This window comes from Colobus angolensis, unplaced genomic scaffold, assembly GCF_000951035.1.
Source record: "Colobus angolensis palliatus isolate OR3802 unplaced genomic scaffold, Cang.pa_1.0 Scaffold125, whole genome shotgun sequence".
Classification (NCBI taxonomy): domain Eukaryota; kingdom Metazoa; phylum Chordata; class Mammalia; order Primates; family Cercopithecidae; genus Colobus; species Colobus angolensis.
In genome coordinates, this window is record NW_012113697.1 from 110,602 (window position 1) to 129,580 (window position 18,979).

The 18,979-nt window shown below is 45.3% G+C and overlaps 2 protein-coding genes across 3 annotated transcripts in view; both read left to right on the forward strand.

Moving 5' to 3' along the window:
* The window catches only part of TRIM16 (tripartite motif containing 16), a 55,409-nt gene extending 53,100 nt beyond the window's left edge, over positions 1–2,309 (forward strand). The window contains exon 9 of the mRNA XM_011933216.1: positions 1,055–2,309. Within this exon, the coding sequence (XP_011788606.1) occupies positions 1,055–1,638 (584 nt within the window). The 3' untranslated portion in view covers positions 1,639–2,309. The remainder of the gene's footprint in view (positions 1–1,054) is intronic.
* Positions 2,310–6,548: 4,239 nt separating this feature from the next.
* Positions 6,549–18,979, forward strand: part of CDRT1 (CMT1A duplicated region transcript 1) — a 51,259-nt gene continuing 38,828 nt past the window's right edge. For both annotated transcript variants that reach the window (XM_011933217.1, XM_011933218.1), the window contains exons 1-6: positions 6,549–7,285; positions 10,785–10,949; positions 11,949–12,149; positions 12,243–12,370; positions 13,166–13,288; positions 17,533–17,642. In XM_011933217.1, the coding sequence (XP_011788607.1) occupies positions 6,781–7,285; positions 10,785–10,949; positions 11,949–12,149; positions 12,243–12,370; positions 13,166–13,288; positions 17,533–17,642 (1,232 nt within the window). In that variant the 5' untranslated portion in view covers positions 6,549–6,780. The remainder of the gene's footprint in view (positions 7,286–10,784; positions 10,950–11,948; positions 12,150–12,242; positions 12,371–13,165; positions 13,289–17,532; positions 17,643–18,979) is intronic.

Sequence of the window (18,979 nt, forward strand, 5' to 3'; positions counted from 1 at the left end):
TAGCCTGAATGGATCAGTAGGAATCACCAGACTCAAGGTAGGGCATGATCACATCTTGGAGGGAACAGGTTGTACCAAAGGCTCAAAGAGGATTGAGTGCTGAGTAGGTCTGAGATCAGCATGGTGGGAATGTAGCAATCAAGGGAGAGAGTCAGAGACACAGGAAAGGACCAGGGACACGGGGCCCGGTAGGCCAGGGCGAGGGGTTGCTGCTTTATTGTAAGAGCAAGGGGCACCAAGAAAGGGTTTTAATTTAGAACAACATGACTGGCCTTAGCCTACAGCTCGAAATAAGCAGCACAGCTCTGTTGTGGAGAAGTCCTGAAGTGGGCAAGAGAGAACAGAGAAATGACCAGTCAGGAACCCACTGCACGAGTCCAAGTGAGATGAGTGTTGGCTTAGGTTGGGGGTAAAGCATGGGGCTGGAGAGAAGTGGTAGAATCCATAGGAGTTGCTGCTGCCTGTGTGTGTGGTGAGGATGCGGGATGAGGGTGAGGGCAAAACAAATGTCAAAAATGACATAGAGCTTGACTTAAGCAATGGGGTGCACTAGACCCTGTTATTCTTTGGGAGTGGGAGGAGAACAGGAGGGCATGTTTGAGAGTTCTTCATGCTCCATTTGATCCATTCATTCATTTTTAAGATGTTTTTCAAATATTTTGAAAAATGAATGAATGGATCAAATGTGGGTATAGGAGTACCTGCTTCCCCAAACACTTGGCAACACTGGGTAGGATAATGCCAGGCATTCAATACATGTTTGTTGAATGAATGAATGAATGAGTAAATTAATATATTTCTTCATTCAGTTCATCAAATAATATCAATGTCAAGCAATTTGAGCTTCATAAGGGAAGGGAGTAGATGATTTGTGCTCTCTGTTTTCTGGTCTTCACTCACCTCTTTGCCTAGGGAAATAGCAGCCTGGGTAAATAGAGAACGGAGAAATGGATGTTTTCTCATATGTGCTTTGGAGCCCAGCTGGGTTTAAACCGTTCTGTCTGAATCAGCTGTCAGTTCCTGAACCACTCTCCTGCCTTCTGTGTCTCCTCAGATGCTCATGACATCACATTCGACCCGGACACAGCACACAGGTATCTCCGGCTGCAGGAGGACAACCGCAAGGTCACCAACACCACGCCCTGGGAGCACTCCTACCCGGACCTCCCCAGCAGGTTCCTGCACTGGCGGCAAGTGCTGTCCCAGCAGAGTCTGTACCTGCATAGGTACTATTTTGAGGTGGAGATCTTCGGGGCAGGCACCTACGTTGGCCTGACCTGCAAAGGCATCGACCGGAAAGGGGAGGAGCGCAACAGTTGCATTTCCGGAAACAACTTCTCCTGGAACCTCCAATGGAATGGGAAGGAGTTCACAGCCTGGCACAGTGACATGGAGACCCCGCTTAAAGCTGGCCCTTTCCGGAGGCTCGGGGTCTATGTTGACTTCCCAGGAGGGATCCTTTCCTTCTATGGCGTAGAGCATGATGCCATGACTCTGGTTCACAAGTTTGCCTGCAAGTTTTCAGAGCCAGTCTATGCTGCCTTCTGGCTTTCCAAGAAGGAAAACGCCATCCGGATTGTAGATCTGGGAGAGGAATCCAAGAAGCCAGCACCATCCTTGGTGGAGACTATTCCCTAGACTCCAGGAGCCATATCCCAGACCTTTGCCAGCCACAGTGATGGAATTTGCATTTTAGGGTGATTTGGGGGCAGAAATAACTGCTGATGGTAGCTGGCTTTTGAAATCCTGTGGGTCTCTGAATGAGAACATTCTCCAGCTGCTCTCTTTTGCTCCATATAGTGCTGTTCTCTATATGTTTGTAGTAATTCTTTTTTTTTTTTTTTTTTTCTTTTTTTTCCCGAGATGGAGCCTCACACTATCGCTCGGGCTGGAGTGCAGTGGTGTGATCTTGGCTCACTGTAATCTCCACCTCCCAGGTTGAAGCAATTCTCCTGCCTCAGCCTCCTGAGTAGCTGGGATTATAGGTGCCTGCCACCACGCCCAGCTAATTTTTTGTATTTTTAGTAGAGACGGAGTTTGACCATGTTGGCCAGGATGGTCTCAAACTCCTGACCTCGTGATTCACCTGCCTCAGCCTCCCAAAGTGCTGGGATTACAGGCATGAGCCACCGCGCCCGGCCTGTTTGTAGTAATTTTTAGGCACCAAATCTCCCTCATTTTCTAGTGCCTTTCTCCTGTCTGTTCAGATAAATGTCACACTGTGCGTCAAATGGATGACCAGGAACCTTCAGAGTGGCTGAAAAGAGTGCAGAGTTATCATGATAAATTGCTAACTTGTGTATTTCCTATGTGCTAGATACTGTCCTTGTGCTTTCTGCATATTAACTCAGTCCTCACAGCACACCCGTTGGGTAGATGCTCATATCATCCTTTTTTTGCAGATGGAGAAACTGTCCGGGGCAGTTAGCTAATTTGTTCAAGGTCACTCTGGTCACATGGTGACTGAGTGGCAGAGCTGGGATTCAAGTCTGGGGTAGAATGACACTGGACTTTTACCCACCGCATCATATTGTCTTCCTTATTACATCATGCACATTGTATGGAATAAAGTGCATAGCAGAGAAACTTCTTGAAGTTTGCAAATCCACACACAACATCTGACTCAGCCATCCCGCCATGCACTGGCTCACTGGCTCACTGCCTCACACAGCAGCCCTTTCTATTTGGGGACAGCAAGGATTAGAAGAAATGTCTTAACAGAGTCTTGAGTTTTAGTCCCTGTGACCTCTGAAAAGCGGTCCTACTCCTCTCCTCTAAAGTAACCTGGACTATGTGGATTTGTGTGATTTCTCATTCAAAGAATGAGGTGCTTCAAGAACTGTCACGTAACCCCCACGCCCCAGATGTTCTTGTTTGCATATTAAATTTTCCACCTTCCTTTATGGTTCTCACTCCTTTCCCCCTGATTATTTCATTCTTCTTTCGGCAGATGAGCTTCCTAAGATTAATCACAAGCATTCATCAAGCCTTTAGGCAAATGGCAAACTGTCTTTAAATGAATTTCTGAGGCTATAACCTGAAGTCTCTGGTGGGATTCACTAGAAATATAAATTTTGAGTCTGTTCCTGTGACCGTTATCAAGGCCACAGGAACTCTTTTTCTTCAGTCAGTCTGATTGGCCTGTCTCAAGAGTATATTACTTTAGCATAACTTGACTTGTTACCTATATTTGTGTCTAAGGATGTATACAGTGTAGGATTTAAAATGATTTTGCTTTAATTTCATCACATTATTGCTTTATGCTGAGATACTTGCGATTCATGATTCCTCATCCAGTATATTCGCTCTCCTTCCTAGCTTAGTGTCACCTGCACAATTGGTAACCCTTTCTTCTTAAGTCTTATCCTTATTGCTAAATATCTTGATGAGATTAGGACCAAATCTAGAATCTTGTGGCACTCAGTCAATAGCTTCTAGGTTTAGTTACATACAAATTATGCATGGGTGGAACTGTGCAATAATGTGGCCCCAGCGTTTTCACCTTTATCCACTGAACTTGATGAAAGACATTTTCAGTGGGAGAAATCAGGATATGCTATGTTTAGGCCGGGTGTGGGGGCTCACGCCTGTAATCCCAACACTTTGGGAGGCTGAGGCAGGAGGATCACCTGAGCTGAGAAGTTCGACACCAGCCTGGCCAACATGGTGAAACCCTGACTCTACTAAAAATACAAAAATTAGCCAGCCATGGTGGCACACGCCTGTGATCCCAGCTACTCAGAAGGCTGAGGCAGAAGAATTGCTTGAACCCAGGAGGTGGAGGTTGAAGTGAGCTGAGATCGTGCCACCGCACTCCAGCCTGGGCTACAGAGCAAGACTCCATCTCAAAAACAAAACAAAACAAAAAAAGATATGCTATGTCTGAATTTCTTTGATCTATCTAATAATGATCTCAAGAGAAATTGAGATCAGCTTGGACTGCCTTATTTTATTGAATCCCTGCAGGTTGTTAGTGCTTGGTCATGGTCATTTTCTTTTCTGAATATTCACAGAATATTTGATAAACCACTTTAGATTTCTGCTGTGGGTTAATATCACGCTTACTGGTCTGTTGTTTCCAGAATCTATCTTGTTTTTCTTTTTTAAAAAATTGAGATGCCTGCCCGCATTTGATACAATTTGGATATTTGTCCCCTCCAAATCTTATGTAGAAATTTGATCTCCCATGTTGGAGGTGGAGCTGGGTGGGAGGTGTTTAGATAATAGGTTGGATCCCTCATGAATGGCCATGACGACACCATGCTTCTTGTACAGCCTGCATAACCATAAGACAAATCAATTTATTTTCTTTATAAATTACCCAGCCTCAGGTATTCCGTTATAGCAACACAATGGGACTAAGACACCGTCCTCTGTCATTCTCCCTAGTTTCTCAAAGATTCCCACCTGATTTGCAGTCATGTCATTAAGTTGTGTCAGATTCCTGAAATGTAATTTATTTAGGCCAGAATACTTGAGCTCATATAAAAGGAACCATTTAGGTGTCTCCTTACTTGTCTTGAACTTCATTTTCCTGTTAACTTTTTGTCTATTAGTTTTCAAGTTCAAGACCTTTCTTCTTGATACAAAAGAGCAAAGCAAAATTAAGAGTTGGGCATATTTGGCCAGGCACAGTGGCTCACTCCTGTAATCCCAGCACTTTGGGAGGCTGAGGCAGGCAGATTACGAGGTCAGGAGATCAAGACCATGGTGAAACCTCGTCTCTACTAAAAATACAAAAAACTAGCCGGGCATGGTGGCGGGCTCCTGTAGTCCCAGCTGCTCTGGAGGCTAAGGCAGGAGAATGGTGTGAACCCGGGAGACAGAGCTTGCAGTGAGCCAAGATTGTGCCACTGCACTCCAGCCTGGGCGACAGAGCAAGACTCCGTCAAAAAAAAAAAAAAAAAAAAAAGTCCAGGCGCAGTGGCTCACACCTGTAATCCCAGCACTTTGAGAGGCCGAGGCAGGCAGATCACGAGGTCAGGAGATCGAGACCATCCTGGCTAACATGGTGAAAACCAGTTTCTACTAAAAATACAAAAAATTAGCCGGGCGTGGTGGTGGGCGCCTGTAGTCCCAGCTACTCGGGAGGCTGTGGCAGGAGAATGGCATGAACCTGGGATACAGAGCTTGCAGTGAGCCGAGATCGCACCACTGCACTCCAGCCTGGGCGACAGAGCAAGACTCCGTCAAAAAAAAAAAAAAAAAAAAAAGAGTTGGGCATATTTGGGCCGGGCACGGGGGCTCATGTGTGTAATCCCAGCACTTTGGGAGGCTGCAGAGGAATCTGGAGAAAAGGTGTGAGTAGATTAATATTTAATTAATCAGGAAGGCCAGACAAAGGAGGGTGGCAAAGAGAAGGGAGGCCCGAAGCAGACTCTTTGGATCTGTAAGGTGGGCACACTACCCTAAGGGGTTTGCCTTCTGTCATCGCCTCAAGCAGTGGGCACATCTTTTTTCTTTTTCTTGGTCTGAAAACCGAAAATTGACTAAAACAAATAAAAAAGGAAAAATAGAACAAGGGCTTATTTTATATTCTCTGGCATTTTCCTTAGCTGTGTGTATGCCACTCTTTTGTATTTACCCATCCGTATCTCTTCTTCCATTATGTAGACTTACTAAAAACAAAACAAAACAAACAAAAAAAGAAACCACACTGAACATCTGAATTCACCAACAGCTCACTTTGGTGCCACATGGTTCTGCTCCATTACTGGACCATTTGTAATTGCAGAGTCAGAATTCCTCTTCAGACAGAAGAGGTTGAGCTGTGAGAACTGATCTCATTCTTAACCTGATTCCTATTCCCCCCATTCTGACCCTAGTATGTGACTACCATTGCCAACCAAACCCCAGGGATTCCATTACCTTTCTCTGGTTATGCCTGGTCTTCCAACATGGACATTAGAAAGGCACACAATATTGCAAACCTTTTGGTTTTATCTAGGGTAATAATGCTTTAGTAACAGTAACAATAGCAACAACAACTTCCCGCCTTTATCTTCTCCATCCTCATAACTATGATGGAGACACTGAGGCTCAGAGAGGACAGGTTGCTTGCTAAGACCATATAGCTCCTAAGTACCAGAGTCAATGTTTGAACCTAGTCTTACCTGAAATAGGAGAATTATCTCAGCATGACTTTGAAACTCTTTCTGTCAGCTGCCCAATGTGTTTTGCCTGGGCACTTTGACAATGGTGAGATTCTGGTTAGTATTCTGAAGCAGTTAAATAACTTAAATTTATATTAAACATTTCTGGTTTTACTTTGATGATGACTTAAGAAAATGAATATAAACATATTTAGTATCATTGGGATAGCCACCTTGTAACTGAACAGATATAAATATAAGTTTACATCTTATTTTATATTCATGAATATTCAGAAGCCATATATAACAGTAATTAAAGCACAATACCAGTAATAGTCCACATATTACTTAAATTTGGCTAACAGTATTCTTGTTGTTCTAGAAATGAGATGACCAGCTCTTTTAGAATATACAGCAACTGCCTCCACATAAAGCAGTGCCAGGTTTAGGAGATTTACGGTAAAGCCATGTTTCCAAGGAGGTCTGTACAAAAAGCCAGACTTCTACTGGCAGTTTCTGAGAGAGATACGCTTTCTGTCCATGGCAGCCATTTACTTTTGCTCTGGGAGACGTTTGTAATTGAAAAGGCACAACCGGGGTATTTATTCATTTCTCCCGTTCCTCTAGTGTTCGGTGGTGTTGCCGCTGTAAGTGGGCAGGGCTGAAATGAGCTGGTTATCTCAGGATCATGGAAAACCCGGAATCAACACTCAAGAATGCCCCCTATTTTCATTGTGAGAAGGGAACCGATTCCATCCCTCTGTGCCAGAAGTGTGAGACGTGTGTCTTAGCCTGGAAGATCTTCTCTACCAAAGAGTGGTTCTGCAGGATCAATGACATATCACAGAGGAGGTTTCTAGTTAGCATTCTGAAGCAGTTAAATAGCTTGTATTTGTTACACTATTTCCAAAATATCCTTCAGACCACACAGGGAAAGGATTTCATCTATAACAGGTCCCGGATCGACCTCAGCAAGAAAGAGGGGAAAGTTGCGAAGTCCTTCTTGAACCAAATGTTGGATAAAACAGTAGAACAGAAGATGAAGGAGATCTTGTACTGGTTTGGGAACAGCACCCACTGGACCAAGGCGAATTATACTCTCTTACTGCTGCAGATGTGCAACCCCAAATTACTGCTCACTGCTGCCAATGTGATCAGAGTTCTGTTTCTGAGAGAGCAGAACAGTATCTCAGGTAAACAAGGCCACAGGCAAAGACCAGAGGGCCCCCAGAAACCGGAAGGCAAGACTTCAGAAATCTGTAGGGAGCTGCAGTTGTAGACAACATAGGTAGACAGAGATTGCACAGAATGCAGCATAGGCTTTTTTGAACTGACACCTTGTCCTGACACCCGATCCTGTTTACCAAAGGAGAAATGACTGAATGTAACTTCCTTCTTGAAAATGATCAATGCGGGAGGAAGTACACAACTTTTAACTGACAAGCATTTATCATGGATTTCTGCATCTCATAGGCCCAGAAATGGCTGGCCCCTGCCTCTGACCCCTTAATGCTGGTGTCATTCCTGCTTTAGGGATTGGACTGGGCTTGAGAGGGTTGTAAAGGGGAAGCTATTGGTTTGCTGTTCAGCTGCCCTGCACAGAAACCAGACCAAGAAGTCAAAACTTACGGCTTTTTTTTTTTTTTTTCATTCACTCTACCATGCTCCTTGCTTATCCATGAAATCAAACCTTAAAGTAGTTTCTCCAAGGCTGGAGATAGCTTAAGGGTCAAATAAGTCCAGGGTGGTAGTTCTCCAGCTGTAGCTTGTATTAGGATCTCCAGCAGGACCTGTTAAAACAAGCCCCTCCCCCAGAACTTCGAACTCAGTTGGTCTGAGGTGGGCCCAGGATTCTGTATTTCTTTTCTTTTTTTTTTTTTTTTTGAGATGGAATCTCACTCTGTCAGCCAGACTGGAGTGCAGTGGCACGATCTTGGCTCACTGCAACTTCCACCTGCCGGGTTCAAGCAATTCTCCTCCCTCAGCCTCCCAAGTAGCTGGGACTACAGGTGCGTGCCACCATGCCTGGCTGATTTTTTGGTATTTTTTAGTAGAGACGGGGTTTCACCATGCTGGCCAGGCTGGTCTCAAACTCCTGACCTTGTGATCCACCTGCCTCGGCCTCCCAAAGTGCTGGGATTACACGCGTGAACCACTGCACCCAACCAGGTATTCTGTATTTCTATCAAGTTTCCAGCTAGTGCTGATGTTGCTGGTCTGGGGATCTCTCTTTGAGAATCACAGGCCTAGGGTGTTAGAGAATCCTGGAAGTGTTTGGCCAGCTAGTTCAGGGAAGCAGAAGAAACAATAAGGGTGGTGTCTGTTTTGCTTTGCTATAAAGGAATGCCTGAGGCTGAGTAATTTATAAGGAAATGTATAAGTAATTTATAAGGAAAAGAGTTTTCTTTGGTTTGCAGTTCTGCAGACTGTACCAGAAGCATAGCACCAGCATCTCTTTCTGGTGAGGGCTTCAGGAAGCTTCCACTCATGGTGGAATGTAAGGGAAATCAATGTATAATGCGGGAAAAAAGAAGCAGCAAGAGAGGGGGAGCGGTGTCAGTTTATTTTAAACAGCCGGCTCTTTCTTGAACTATATTAATAGAGCGAGAACTCACTCATTAGTGTGGGAAGGGCACCAAGCCATTCATGAGAGATCTGCCCCAAACCCAAAAACCTCCCATCAGGTCTCACTTCCAATATTGGGGGTCACATTTCAACATGAGATTTGGAGGGGACAGATATCAAAACTGTATCAGGAGGCAAGAGAATTGAGCTTTGGAGGGGTCTGGGAGTGGAAGGGTCCAGTGTGGGAAGCTCAGATTTAAGCAGGGGTGGGAGAAAGCTGGGAGGGGGTGGTCACATGGAGGCGTTTTGGAGTTTTAGCTCTTGAAGGTGTGTAATTCCTGTCACCAATGAGACCTGAGAGGTGGTCATATTTGTAGACTAGTGGAATCCAAAAGAATTTTAAAGCTGGATGGCCTAGGATGCAGTTAGATCACAATGTATGTCACTTGATTTATTTGGCGTGTCAGGGGTATAAAAGAATGATAATATAGAATGAAGACACAGTGAATCCCAGGGTGTCAAAAACAGTAAGTTAGATCGGAGATCAACCGACTGGTTGATCCTTAATAGTTACATAAGGAGACCAAAGTCCAGGGCATCTGAATGACTTCGCTTAGGTCACCCACCATGTGGGTTGAAAACCAGGATCCCCTCCTGAGCCTCTTCCACTCTGCAGTGCTGCCAGCAGCAGAGGGCCTGGCTTGTACGCACAGATGCAATGCTCCACAGTGCTCTTCCAAAAGTTTCATCACGCACCATAGAAATGGGCTATTTACACTGGAGTTGTGTAAGTCCTATTACAGGTTGTGGCAACCTTCTTTTTTGTTTTTTTTTTGTTTGTTTGTTTGTTTGTTTGAGATGGAGTCTCACTCTGTCACCCAGGCTGGCCTGATCTCAGCTCACTGCTGCAAGCTCCACCTCCCGGGTTCACGCCATTCTCCTGCCTCAGCCTCCCGAGTAGCTGGGACTACAGGGGCCTGCCACCATGCCCGGCTAATTTTTTTTGTATTTTTAGTAGAGACGGGGTTTCACTGTGTTAGCCAGGATGGTCTCGATCTCCTGACCTCGTGATCCGCCCGCCTTAGCCTCCCAACGTGCTGGGATTACAGGCTTGAGCCACTGCGCCTGGCCAACAACCTTCTCTTTTCTTAGAACAGATCCTCTCTTTAAAAATTAAACGTTCTGGCCGGGCATGGTGGCTCACGCTTGCAATCCTAGCACTTTGGGAGGCCAAGGCGGGCGGATCACTTGAGGTCAGGAGTTTGAGACCAGTCTGGCCAACATGGCGAAACCCCATCTCTACTAAAAATACAAAAAATAGCCAGTTGTCATGCGCTTGTAATCCCAGCTACTTGGGAGGCTGAGGCAGCAGAATCACTTGAACCCAGGAGGTGGAGGTTGCAGTGAGCCAAGACCATGCCATTGCATTCCACCCTGGGCAATAAGAGCAAAACTCCGTCTCAAAAAAACAAAAACAAACCAAAAAAAAGCTAAATGTTCTAATTTGACTCGAGGGTGGTTATTTCTATCATGAAAGAAAATTCATCTTGAGCTTCCAAAGAACATTCCCTGTTGCAATTCCGGACCTCAACTCTTTCTCTCCTTGTGTAAACAGCTCAAGATATTTTACATTGGAAGTACGCTGAAACGCTAACAGGAAGCTTTCTGAGATTTTTGCATAGAAGTTTGGAGGCCCCAAATAAAAACAGACACAACTGCTCTGGTCCGTTCTGTACATCTTTAAAAGAAGGAAGAATCATGCCTGTAATCCTAGCACTTTGGGAGGCCAAGGCAGGCAGATCACGAGGTCAGGAGATCAAGACCATCCTGGCTAACACGGTGAAACTCTGTCTCTACTAAAAATACAAAAAATTAGCCAGGCGTGGTGGCGGGCGCCTGTAGTCCCAGCTACTCGGGAGGCCGAGGCAGGAGAATGGCGTGAACCCAGGAGGTGGAGCTTGAAGTGAGCTGCAGTCGTGCCACTGCACTCCAGCCTGGGCGACAGAGTGAGACTCTGTCTCAAAAAAAAAAAAAAAAGGAAGAAAAAATGAAAAAGTTTCTCTCCACCTCATTTTCCTCAACACACCTGCTTCAAGAGCAACCTTGTCTTGGTCTTTTGTTTTTCAGGGCTCAATCAAGACATCACAGGTGTGTGTTTTTCCCCCGAGAAAGACGACAGCTCCAAGTCTGCGACCTCACAAGTCTATTGGACAGCCAAAACTCAGCACACATCCCTTCCTTTGTCCAAAGCCCCAGAAAATGAACACTTACTTGGGGCAGCATCTAACCCTGGTAAGTCAACTTTCAAGAAGAAAGCCAATATGAAACCGATGTGAGAATGGGAAGACCCCGTGGAACTGGAGGGGCTGGCAGGGTGATAGCATCTGGGGATGGCAGATTTGAGGAACTCGCATTCATTTAGCATCTACAGTGTGCTGGGCTCTTTGACATTTACTTCCCCATCTAATTCTCACAGCTGGTAAGGGGAGGAGCAAGGATTGAAATTGATCAGTATGGCCCCCAAACCCATATTTTCACCTCTTCACTGCGGTGTCCACAAGACACGTCTGAAAATAGAAATCAGAAAGGAGACTATCAATGGTTTCCTTTGGAGTCTTTCTCTGCTCCGAGCCACAATCCATCATCTCGTCCCTGGGCTCTGGCATGGTGGCCAGCTCTAGAATTAAACCCACCAATGGCTATTTTTGCAGTGTTGGATTTGATCTTGAGGAGGGAATAAAATTAATGGGGAATTTGGTTCCCCACCTCAACGCACTCCTAAGTTGGGTTTTGAAGCAAGACATATACATGAAATATCATAGGAAACACAATATCGTAGGAAATGCAAGGCATAGATTCAAAAACACTTATATGGAAAATTTCAAATTTCAAAAGGATATAGAACAGTATGATAACCACCCACCCACATAGCACTGGGTTCAACAATTATCAACATTTTACCAATTTTATTCCATTCATTTCCCCCCCTTTCTTAAATTGTTTAAAATTTTTTCTTGTTGGAATATTTTTAAGAAAATTCCAGGCACAATGTCATTTCAGACTCTGATACTCTAGACTTCTCCTTGGGCTGAAAAAGTTGAAAAGCACATGTATATTTGGGTCAAAAGGTTCTATTCTCATGTGGCAGAAGAGATGACAAAAATCTAGTGGCCTAAGGGTAGACTCTGAGGAGGTTTATTTTGTGGGAGAGCTTTTGGTGAGGACTTGTTCTTGGCCTGGAGTTTCTATAGAGCCAACTCAACCACATACCTTTCTCTGGCTTCACTCTAGAGGAACCATGGAGGAATTCACTCCAGTGTATTTCCGAAATGAATAGGCTGTTTTCTGAAAAAGGAGGCATAACCAAGCCAGGGTACGATCCCTGTAGTCTATTGGTTGACCTGGATGACATCAGAGACCTGTCTTCTGGGTTCAGCAAATACCGAGACTTCATCCGTTACCTGCCCATCCACCTCTCCAAGTACATTCTAAGTATGCTGGGGTGTTTGAGGGGATTTCCCAGACACCTCCCATCTCGGCCCAGTTCTGGGGTTTCTGGATCCACCTTTTTTTTTTTTTTTCCAGGAATGCTGGATAGACATACCCTGAACAAGTGTGCCTCTGTGAGCCAGCATTGGGCTGCCATGGCTCAACAGGTCAAGACAGACTTGTCAGCACACGCCTTCATTCAGAACCAGATTATCTTCATGCAGGTACTTCCTGCAAGTCTGAAAGGGGAATGTCTGAGACCAGCTTCGTTTTCGTGTTGAGGCTGATCTGACTGTGGACCTTTCGTAAACCCTTAGCTGGCCTCCTGCTCTACATTTGTGGCCTTTTAAGCTTCATGGATCTTTTCTTTTTGGTCCAAACTCCTGTTGATGACTGAGTACTCTCTCATTGTCAGTGCATCTCACAAGGACAATAAGGATAGACAGCACTCAGGAGCAGAGAGGCAGAGCCTTTCCAACACCTCACAAAGCAGAGAACCCCCAGTCCCCAGGGAGTTATATCACAGCTTACACAGCAAGAAAGCCATAAATGTGTTTCTGCATCAGCCTCATATGGAACACAGATGTTTATAAGGCCGCAAAGTATTTTTTTAAGTTGAAACGCAATTTTCCCCAATGGTAATCTTCTCCAGCATTTTTACTTCTCCGTTTCTTGCCAGAAGTCTCACCCTAAACTATGGATTTTGGTAACTTGATTTTTTTTTTCCCAGCAGAGAGGACAGAGGAAGAGAAGCAGCAGCTATGGTGAGGCTGGCGATAGTCTAACCATCTTTGCTGGTCCCCCTGTGGCATTTGGTGTTTATTTTTCTCCTCCATTCGATCTGCACACACTGCCAGAGGAACTAGCCAGAACTGGGCCTGCCTGCCGCAGCCAGGGCTTACCCATCTTTCAGATTTTGCCAAGAACTAGTTTTTCCCTTCTTCTTGCAGTGTGGGAGCTAAGAGTAGCCATTTTCTGTTTTTATTTTTATTTACTTTTAGTTTTTTGTCTTTTTCCAGGGGTCCTACACAAGAGGAATTGATCCTAATTATGCCAATAAGGTTTCTATCCCAGTTCCTAAAATGGTGGATGATGGGAAGCACATGCGTGTGAAACATCCGAAGTGGAAGCTGAGGACGAAGGTGGGTTCCAACAGCATCTGGGGCAAGTAACTGTGAACATCTCATTCTAATTGGCCATTGAAGGCTGAAGTCCAGACTCAGCTCTGGAGTGAGGACAGAGGATCATGGCAGGTAACACTCCTTAAGGAAGACCAGAGTTCTGTGTTGCTACTGACTTGCAAGATACTTCCTCTTCTTCTTCTTTTTTTTTTTTTCTTGAGACAGAGTTTCGCTCTGTCGTTGCCCAGGCTGGAATGCAGTGGCGTGATCTTGACTCACTGCAAGCTCCACCTCCTGGGTTCACGCCATTCTCCTGCCTTAGCCTCCCATGTAGCTGGGACTACAGGTGCCCATCACCACACATGGCTAATTTTTTTGTATTTTTAGTAGAGATGGGGTTTCACCGTGTTAACCAGGATGGTCTCGATCTCCTGACCTCGTGATCAACCTGCCTCGGCCTCCCAAAGTACTGGGATTACAGGTGTGAGCCACTGCGCCCAGCCGACACTTCCTCTTCTTAAGCCTTGCTTTACTCATCTGTTGGATGGGTGGATTGATCTGGTTGTCCTCTCAGGGTTCTTCCTTACTTCAAAGCCCATGGCCGTGTTCTGTGTCCATGGCACCAGGTCATTTAGTGGCAAGTTCAGAGGCCAGGAGCAACTCCATGAGCCCATGCCTCTGGAGGCTCCAGCATCTGCTGCTCAGGAATTCGAGGAGGACCCGAGGGGAGGGCCAGGGCTGGTTCCAGAATGCCTGGGGCCTAGATGAATTCGGCTCCCTCATCTCTCACTTCCAGGTTCATTCTGGCTCTAGGATGGAAGGAGAGAGTTAATTAAATGTAGCCCTCTCCACTAGTTCGTGGGCAATAATGAAGAGTGAATGGAAGACTCTTCGCACGCTTTGCTTTGCCTATCAAGGCATGGTTGATATTCCTAAAACCATTAGATTTCTGCCCCCTCCTCTCTGCTTAAAGTCTATTTTGAAGTCTATTCAATTGGCCCCAAAAGGATAGTTAATGAGGGATGGTTTGACTGCCGCTTCCCATAAGGAAGCTATGTTAAATTAGAATTTGAGAAACAGAAGCATCCAGAGAGAGCATCTAGCTCATATGACCTGGAGGGGCCAGGCAGGTGACACAAAGGAGGAGGCGGGTGGTGTGGGCAGTAGCGGACGGTGTGGCTGTCATGGACTGGACAGTTCACCTGCATCTGAAGGGCCAGCTGCTGCTCAGTTCTGGCTAATTATTGTCTTGAGAGATTATTTTGAGGCCCCTGACTTGCTAGACCATCTAAGCCTTAGAAGATAGAAATCTGACATATTATGTGAAATCTCTTGCTTTTATTAAATGCTGGCAACCGTTTAAAAGCAGTTTTAAAAACTACACTGGCCAAAGAAAACACATTTCTGGGCCAGGCGCGGTGGCTCACGACTGTAATCCCAGCACTTTGGGAGTCCAAGGCCGGTGGATCACAAGGTCAACAGTTTGAGACCAGCCTGGCCAACATAGTGAAACCCCGTCTCTACTAAAAATTACAAAACATTAGCTGGGCGTGGTGGCGGGCGCCTGTAGTCCCAGCTACTTGGGAGACTGAGGCAGGAGAATGGCGTGAACGCAGGAGGCAGAGCTTGCAGTGAGCTGAGATCGCGCCACTGCACTCCAGCCTGGACGACAGAGCGAGACTCTGTCTCAAAAAAAAAAGAAAACACATTTCTGGATTTCATTTGACCTGCGGTTATTCATTTCTGAGCTGGTCCCTTCACCCATTTTATAGATAAAGAAACTGAGGCACAGAGAAGTCAAGCTCTCCCAGCCAGCTGAGTGAAAGAGGCATTAATTTGAACGTGAACCTGCTTTTGTTTTCAAGTCTGTTGCTCTTTTATGTATAACACAAACAACACCCTTCTTCCTTGGGTGATGCAGTCAGTAATGGCCCAACAGAAGGACTACCCAGCCAGTGTCTGACATTCTAGGAATGTATTGACAGAACTGGAGCACCGTCATCTCGGACAAACACCGCCACTTTAAGTACCAGGTCCCTTTCTAGTCTCATGCGTTTCAAGGAAATCACTTCTCTTCTAACTACAAGCAGCCAGAAAGAGCAGACAGTAAAACACAGATAAGACATCTTGGGCACAGAGGGAGGTGGGTGGGAAGTCTCTTGGGTAACTGCCGGACTTCACCCTCATACAATGGGCCCCAGTAAAACAGTGGGCCATAATAAGCACATTCCTTTCCCTTCAAGTGCACTAAGATAGGGAAGCTAAATCAGACTCGGTGGATATGTCTGCAGCTGCAGAAAGATGTATGGGGACAGACACACAACTCTCCCTCCCAGATAAGCACAACAAAGAGACACAAAAGCAGTCCGAGCATCTGATAAACTCTCCCACCCTGAATCCTTAAAAACTCTTAGTCTCTAAGAGAGTGTGGCTTCCGACCTAACTCAGTCAGAATTCCCTCCCAGATTTGAAATAAACCTGTTGACTGTCAAGCCACCCTTCGTGTTTCTCTGGGTTGGGAGAATCCAGGGCAGCATCATTTAATTTAGGCTGGGATATGGAAAGCTCCCTGGACCCTGGAGGGGAGGCAGGTTGGCAGATTCTTCTGGGCAGAAACTTCTTGGTGGACATTGCTACGTGGTTAAAGATTAAGGAGAGGGAGCAGAGGAAAGAGGGCATCTGAGGAAGAGTCTAAAGGCATGGAGCAGAAGGCTAAGGTTTGGAAGGAGACTTCAGAGATGTCCCCAAGAGGACTCTCAGGTGCAAACATGATGCTATGTTCTTCTTTGCCTTCAAGATAAATATATTCTGGTTTTTCTTTCCTGCTAGTTTAATGGGACTGTAATTTCCAACTATTTGAGGATAGAATATGGCAGGGAATATAAATGGAACTGAGAATCTAGTTCAGTCATCTATGCCAGAATTTAGCGTGTCTGGAATGCCATACCTGCTCAGAAGGTGTGTGATAGAGGAAGCAAAGGAGGGAGGAAGAATGAAGGCAGGCAGGAAGGAAATAAAAGAAAGACTGGGAAGCAAACAAAAGCACCCCTGTCAAGACTTGATAAAATTGATTTCCTTTACCTGAGTCCCAGATACCTTATCTGTAAAATAATGAGAACATTTTGTGGGGCAAGTGATCTATCTTGTAAGGCAGCTGCCAGGACAAATGAAGGTTGCAGATGTATGAAAACTTTGAAATGCAAATGCAGGTGGGGCGTGGTGGCTCAAGCCTGTAATCCTAGCACTTTGGGAGGCTGAGGCAGGCGGCTCACCTGAGGTCAGGAGTTCGAGACCAGCCTGGCCAACATGGTGAAACCCCGTCTCTACTAAAAATACAAAAACTAGCCAGGCGCGATGGCGCATGCCTGTAATCCCCCCTCCTTAGCAGGTTGAGGCAGGAGAATTGCTTGAACCTGGGAGGCAGAGATTGCAGTGAGCCAAGATCACGCCATTGCACTCCAGCCTGGGTGAGAAAAGCAAAACTGTCTTAAAAAAAAAAATGCAGCCAGGCATGGTGGCTCACGCCTGTAATCCCAGCACTTTGGGAGGCCGAGGCGGGCAGATCACAAGGTCAAGAGATTGAGACCATCCTGGCCAACATGGTGAAACCCTGTCTCTACTAAAAATACAAAAATTAGCTGGGCATGGTGGCGCATGCTTGTAGTTCCAGCTACTCTGGAGGCTGAGGCAGGAGAATCGCTTGAACCCAGGAGGCGGAGGTTGCAGTGAGCCGAGATTGTGCCACAACATTCCAGCCTGGATGACAGAGTGAGACTCTGTCTAAAAAAAAAAGCAAATGCATAGCATGTGTAGCAGTAATTTCACATGTGGCGCTTAAAATCCCGAGTGTGCTTTGTACTATCAGGTAGATGTAATATACACATGACATTCCGACTTCTGTGAAATGGTCAGTCAAAGGGCATCTGTGACTTTATGTTGTGAGGATACCCTTTGTGAGCTCATTTTTGAAAAAGTTGTGTTATTGGTGCCATTTGGAATTCAGCCTTGAAAGTTCATGGAATCAGGGCACATGGAAAATCAAAGAGATGAAAGAAAAATTAAGAACCTTGACCCAACACTTTCTAACTCACGGTTTCCTTTGGTGCTTGCTCACCGGCTGCTCCCTTCTCTGCAGAGCAGCAGCCTCAGCCTTCAGAGGAAGAATCCGTGAGTCCTGTGCCCTTGCCAGGGAGACCCTAGGGGCTCTGGGACTGTGGGTATTTGAAGTTACCACTGAGATTTAACTTCAAATATTCCCTTGTTAGAATGAGTACAACCTGTGGACTGCATACCAGAACCAGGAAACGCAGCAGGTCCTAATGGAGGAGAGAAATGTTTTCTGTGGAACCTACAATGTTCGCATTCTCTCTGACACGTAGGTACTGGGTTCAGAATCTGGGTCTCTAGGGATGCTTGAGTTATCCATACTGACACTTGGGATTTCCCTGACCTTTGTGTACATGGAAAGGCAAGCTCTCCTCACCTCAAGTTTCAGCCCTTAACTTGCACGTGATCCCATGTAGACAATAGCTGCTTCATTTTGCACCATTCTTGGCAGTGGGTAAAGGACACTTTCCCTTTATAAATTCTGGGTATGCTGACCAACAACCTTTTGCACAAGTCACACATAAAATCTTTATTTTTTGAAATCTCTTTATTTTGTTATATTAATTTTAGAAATAATATACAGTTATTGGAAAAAGTCTTCCAAATGCCAGAAAGTGTGTAGAGAAAGGCAAAGTTTTCCTGTAGTCTATCACCTAGCAATAACCACCATTAATATTGATGTCTACCCTTCTAGAATTCTTTTCTTTCCATACTTAGCACATCTTCTAAGTAGCAGTGGTGTTATATTACACATATTTCTGTAACCCAGCATAGCAAAGTACTATAGATATCTTTCCATAGTAAATATGACAGTCGTATTTATAATTGCGTACTCTGACATCATTTCAATATGCCGAGAGAAGAAGGCTCTTTAATAATCAACTTTCTGCCATATTTAGGCCTAGGACTTCACTTTATATTCACAAGGTTTTGCAAAGTCCACCTCTACTTTATTTTTGGCCATGAGTCTTATTAACAAATTGCATCTTGACAATAGAACAGTCAGCATGAGGAAGACAGAGAAGATAAGATAGGGGAAAGGCAAAGTCAAGTTTTTATGGATAGTATGGTGATAACGGTTCTTTTTTTTTTTTTTTTTTTTGAGACAGAGTCTCGCTCTGCCCCCAGGCTGGAGTGCAGTGGCCGGATCTCAGCTCACTGCAAGCTCCACCTCCTGGGTTCCCGCCATTCTCCTGCCTCAGCCTCCCGAGCAGCTGGGATTACAGACGCCCGCCACCTCGCCCGGCTAATTTTTTCGTATTTTTAGTAGAGACGGGGTTTCACCGTGTTAGCCAGGATGGTTTCGATCTCCTGACCTCGTGATCCACCCGTCTCGGCCTCCCAAAGTGCTGGGATTACAGGCTTGAGCCACCGCGCCCGGCCGATAACTGTTCTTTAGAAGAGATGGTGGCTAGTTGAACTCTAGGTATGACAAACGGAATAAGGGCAAAAATATCAAGAATTGCTCCTTATAATATATGTGTGTACATATACATATATACACACACACACATATGTATATGTATGCATATAAAAAAGCATATATACACACACATACACATATGTACATGTATATATATAAAAAAAGTATATATACACACACAC